Here is a 4,341-nt window from a genome sequence, read left to right on the forward strand (position 1 = left end):
CTGTATGGTGTAAGATTATTATTATATATTAACTAACGCTAAAAAGTAATTTTAGTTTTATTAGATACGCTTGTTAAGAATTTGAGAATTGAAAAGTTTTAAATCTTTTGTCTCTTTCAAATAGTGAATTCTTTCTAGACGAGTGGTATAATTTTTAACTAAAAGGACCAAGCAAAAAAGGGATTAGTCTCTGCTAATGGCAATAAATACTCTAGGAAATCAGAACTTTTAATATATTTAATATTTAAAAATTAAAATTCTTTGTAACATAATTTTCATATACAATAAGTGAAAAGGTATTTTGTTTTTTTAGAAATTAATAATATAATGTCACAATAGTCAAAACAGCGACTTTTTATATTAATTACTTAAAAAGTTAAAAGTTATTTAAATAAATAAATTTGATTGTTAATAGTGTAAATTATTTTTCCGTCTATCCAATAATTAAATGCATATTTGCATATTTTAACTTTTGCAAATACTTATTTACACAAATTAATATGCATGCAGGAGCAGCAAGTTAGGTATAGAAGAGAAGTTTAAGGAAGTGGAAGAGGAGAAGAGGGAAGCGAAGGGAGGAGCGAAAGGAAAATGCATGCCTCGTAAGAAGTCTTCCAAAGAAAGCAGGAAATGATAGTGATATTTACAAAGACAAATGCGAAGGTTTCTGGAATTAGTACTAAATAATTATAATAGAGGATCGGATTATCTATTATTCGTTGCCTTGTTAGTTAAGTATATAATTACTTTCCAGTTCTAACTATCCTGTGATTATTAATCTGTTGATCATGGATTTATGATGATACAAATTAGCTGGTCTTTGTACCGGTTACAGAGTTTACGAACTGATAAGCTGCTAAGATCCTAAATTGCATTGTGTTGGAATTAGGTTGGGGAGAGAATTTGCACACTCTAAGGCTTAAATTAGTAGTATTTTAGGTGATAGTCAAAGAAGACGGTGTATTTATTTGTTTCGAACAAAAAGAAAACGTAACTGATGAAGCGATTAAAGACATAATTAACTTCACAGAAAAACGGCAGATACTGCAACGATCATACCATTCAATCCTATAATCGTCGAATTTCAACAATAATAAGCACTAAATATTGGAAAAATGACAGCACCAAAGGGTAAAGACTAAAACGGAGAAGCAACCAATAGGTAAACACACGAAAAACTCACTTTACTATCTAGCATACTATTGACTTTAGTATGGGAGTGTCTTGCAAGTTGTCCACCCGGTCTGGTTCTGCACTACTTGACGAAGTTAGGATCTCTTGTCTCCACCTCTTCAGATCCTGACGTCGCTTCGAGCACAAACATTTGGCGCCGTCTGTGGGGATTCAACTTTAGTAAGAATCATGACCGAACGACGAATTCAATCTACCTTTAATTTAGAAACCCCGTTGAAAAGCTAACAATGGGAGGATGGACATGAGACAGACGCCACACCAAGTCGCGAGGAAGTCCCACCTGGCTACGAAAATCGTGAACCTGTAAATCCAGAAACCCGTCATTTCGCTGGCTTCGGAGATGACTATCATCATGCCATGCAAGAAATGTGACACAAGGTGCAAGAATTGGAACATTACCAATTGGAGCTTCAGTGACAGCTAGCTAAGCGTTCATTATCCAGGCGGTCTCGTTCTCAAAGCCGCCTGGCCAGGGAGCGGGAAGAACCTCATCCCAGAACTCATGAACAAAGGCACGAACTCTGGAGGGCTTCACCTTCTCCCTCACGTCGTAGAGACGAGAGAAGGTCACCTCGACGACATGGCAATTCCCGGGCAGGAGAAGAATCACGATCTGCCCAGTCTAAAAGGAGGCGGATCCCGCAGAAGAGTCCAACACCTAAAAGGCATATGGAATCCCGTGAACATGTCATCATGGGTTAGACTCTATTTGCCTTTCACGTTTTTCAAGTTCGATTGCTAAAGCATTTTGACAAGCCAACGGACTTGAAGTATGACAGAAAGACGGATCCCCAAGAGCATATTGATGCCTTTGAGACCAAGATGAACCTAGAGGGTGTTGAAGATGCAATTCGATGTAAAGTCTTTTCGATAACATTGTTGAAACCAGCCATGGTGTGGTTTAATAATCTCTTCCTTTGTTGACATCAAGGTCAAATTTCTGGCTCACTTCACCACCAGAAGGACCCAAGCAAAACACCCAATTTCCTTATTGGGGTAGAACAAAGGGTGGGTGAGAGCATTCAAGACTACTTGGATCGGTTCAACAAAGCACTTTTAGAGGTGAACACACAAACTCCTAAAGTCGTGTGCTTGTGCTTGATCGCTGGATTATTAGAAAGAGATTTCCGTAGGCACTTAACTTCCAAAGACGTAAAATCCATGGAAGAAATCCACCAGATCGCTATGGAGTACATGCGAGATGAGGATGTATCAAAGGTAGTTTCTACCAAAAGAAAGAACCCAGCACCGTTTCCTCAGAAAGGCGGGAGCTCGTGACAAATCTCAACCCCAAAACCTTCATTTCCTCGAGTTAGAAAGTTCACCTCCTACACTCCCCTAATGGCTTCACTTGCCGAAGTTTATTAGCAAGTTTCTCATCAAGGAATCTTTCCGAAAGCAAGGCAGATCCAACTAAGAGCCTCGTTGAATAAATCTCAGTATTGTGACTACCACAAGTCTCATTGTCACAAAACTGATGATTGTATTGATCTAAAAGATGCCTTGGAGCAAGAAATCCAAGATGGAAAGCTTCCTGAATTCGTTCAACACGTACGACTGCCAAGACGGCGTAATGAGGATGAAGATCGGGAAACCAGAAACCCAAAGAGCTCCAAACCTCCAGAGAATACGAAAGATACAACTCATGTCGTGGTCAACGTGGTAGTTGCAAGGAATGGGTTGTCAAGATCCAACAATGCTATAAAAAAGGGAGATTAAAGCGGCGTCCAGCAGTCTAGTTCACAGCGGAAGACTTTCAGATTGCCACATTTGATGAGGACGAACCCTTAGTCATCACGGCCAAATTAGGTAATGGCATTGTAAAGAGGATCCTCGTCAGTATTGGCGCGGACTCAAACCTCCTCTTTAGAAATGCATTCGATGCCCTGGGGTTGAATGATTAGCACTTGAAACCCCATCTCCTGGGAGTTGTTGGCCTGAGAGGTCATTATATCAAGCCAGATGGAGCCGTGGAGCTCCTTTTTACCCTAGGAAAAGGCATGAACATAAGGAAAGTACAAGCCGGATTCGTTATCCTTCAAGATTCTACAGCCTACAATGTAATTTTGGAGAGAAAGATACTCAATGATTTGTATGCGTTCATCTCGACCAAGTTTTTGGTCATGAAGTTTCTTACAGCGAAAAACCGGGTTGCAACGATTTGAGGAGATCAGGTGTCTGCAGTCAAGTGTAGCAAAGCTAGTCTCTCACTCCAAGATAAGGCCAAAGAATCTACTGGAGTTTTTCTTGTTGACTTAGACACCCAAATTCAAGAGAACCCGAGGCTAGAGTCTCACAAAGAGCATGAAAAATTTTAGACTAGGGACAAGCCAGAGAAATACACCATGATTAATAAAGAACTACCTTACTATGGACTTATTTGCTTGGGAACATGTCGATATGCCCGGAATAGACCCTGTATTTATGTCCCATCAACTGGCTATTGACCCCGCCTTCAAGCCGGTTGCGCAGCGACGTCAAAAGATGTCACCCGACCGAGCAGCTGAGGTCAAAAGCCAAGTGCAAGGATTACTGGATGCCAGGTTCATCCAAGAGTTGACTTACTTCACTTGGTTGTCGAATGTGGTGATGGTGAAAAAGTCTAATGAAAAGTGGCGAATGTGTGTAGACTACACATAGTTAAACAAAGCCTACCCAAAGGACTGTTTTCCTTTACCTAACATAGATAACATGATTGACTCCTCTTCGAGATATCATATTCTAAGCTTCTTGGATGCTTATAGTGGTTATAACCAAATCCCGATGCATAAAACTGACAGGGAGAAAACAACTTTTATTACCCTTGAGGGGATTTACAATAAAACCTGAGAAATTAATAAAAAATTAGTCAATAAAATAATTATTAATCTAAGAAATTAGAAAATAAAATTTTATAGTTTAATGTGATAGAATTAATTAAGATAAAAATTTTGATACTAATTTTAAAGAATTTGGCCCAAAATTAGGCCAAACGGGCCGAACCGAGCGAACCGGGCTCATAATGGGCCCGAGGCCCAACTTTGCCACTTAATAAGGATGGCTTCAGCCATCTTCTCTCTCCTCATGCATGCTGAAACATTGGGAAACAAGGAAAGGGGAAGAACATAAGCTTCCAACCCTTATTCTTTTTTTAAATTCCAATAACTT

At 39.6% G+C, this 4,341-nt stretch overlaps 1 protein-coding gene across 1 annotated transcript in view; it reads left to right on the forward strand.

The window, feature by feature from the left end:
- The window catches only part of LOC107620323 (protein UPSTREAM OF FLC), a 3,450-nt gene extending 2,605 nt beyond the window's left edge, over positions 1–845 (forward strand). Inside the window, exon 5 of the mRNA XM_021114490.1 lies at positions 511–845. Within this exon, the coding sequence (XP_020970149.1) occupies positions 511–634 (124 nt within the window). The 3' untranslated portion in view covers positions 635–845. The remainder of the gene's footprint in view (positions 1–510) is intronic.

This window comes from Arachis ipaensis, chromosome B10, assembly GCF_000816755.2.
Source record: "Arachis ipaensis cultivar K30076 chromosome B10, Araip1.1, whole genome shotgun sequence".
NCBI lineage: Eukaryota > Viridiplantae > Streptophyta > Magnoliopsida > Fabales > Fabaceae > Arachis > Arachis ipaensis.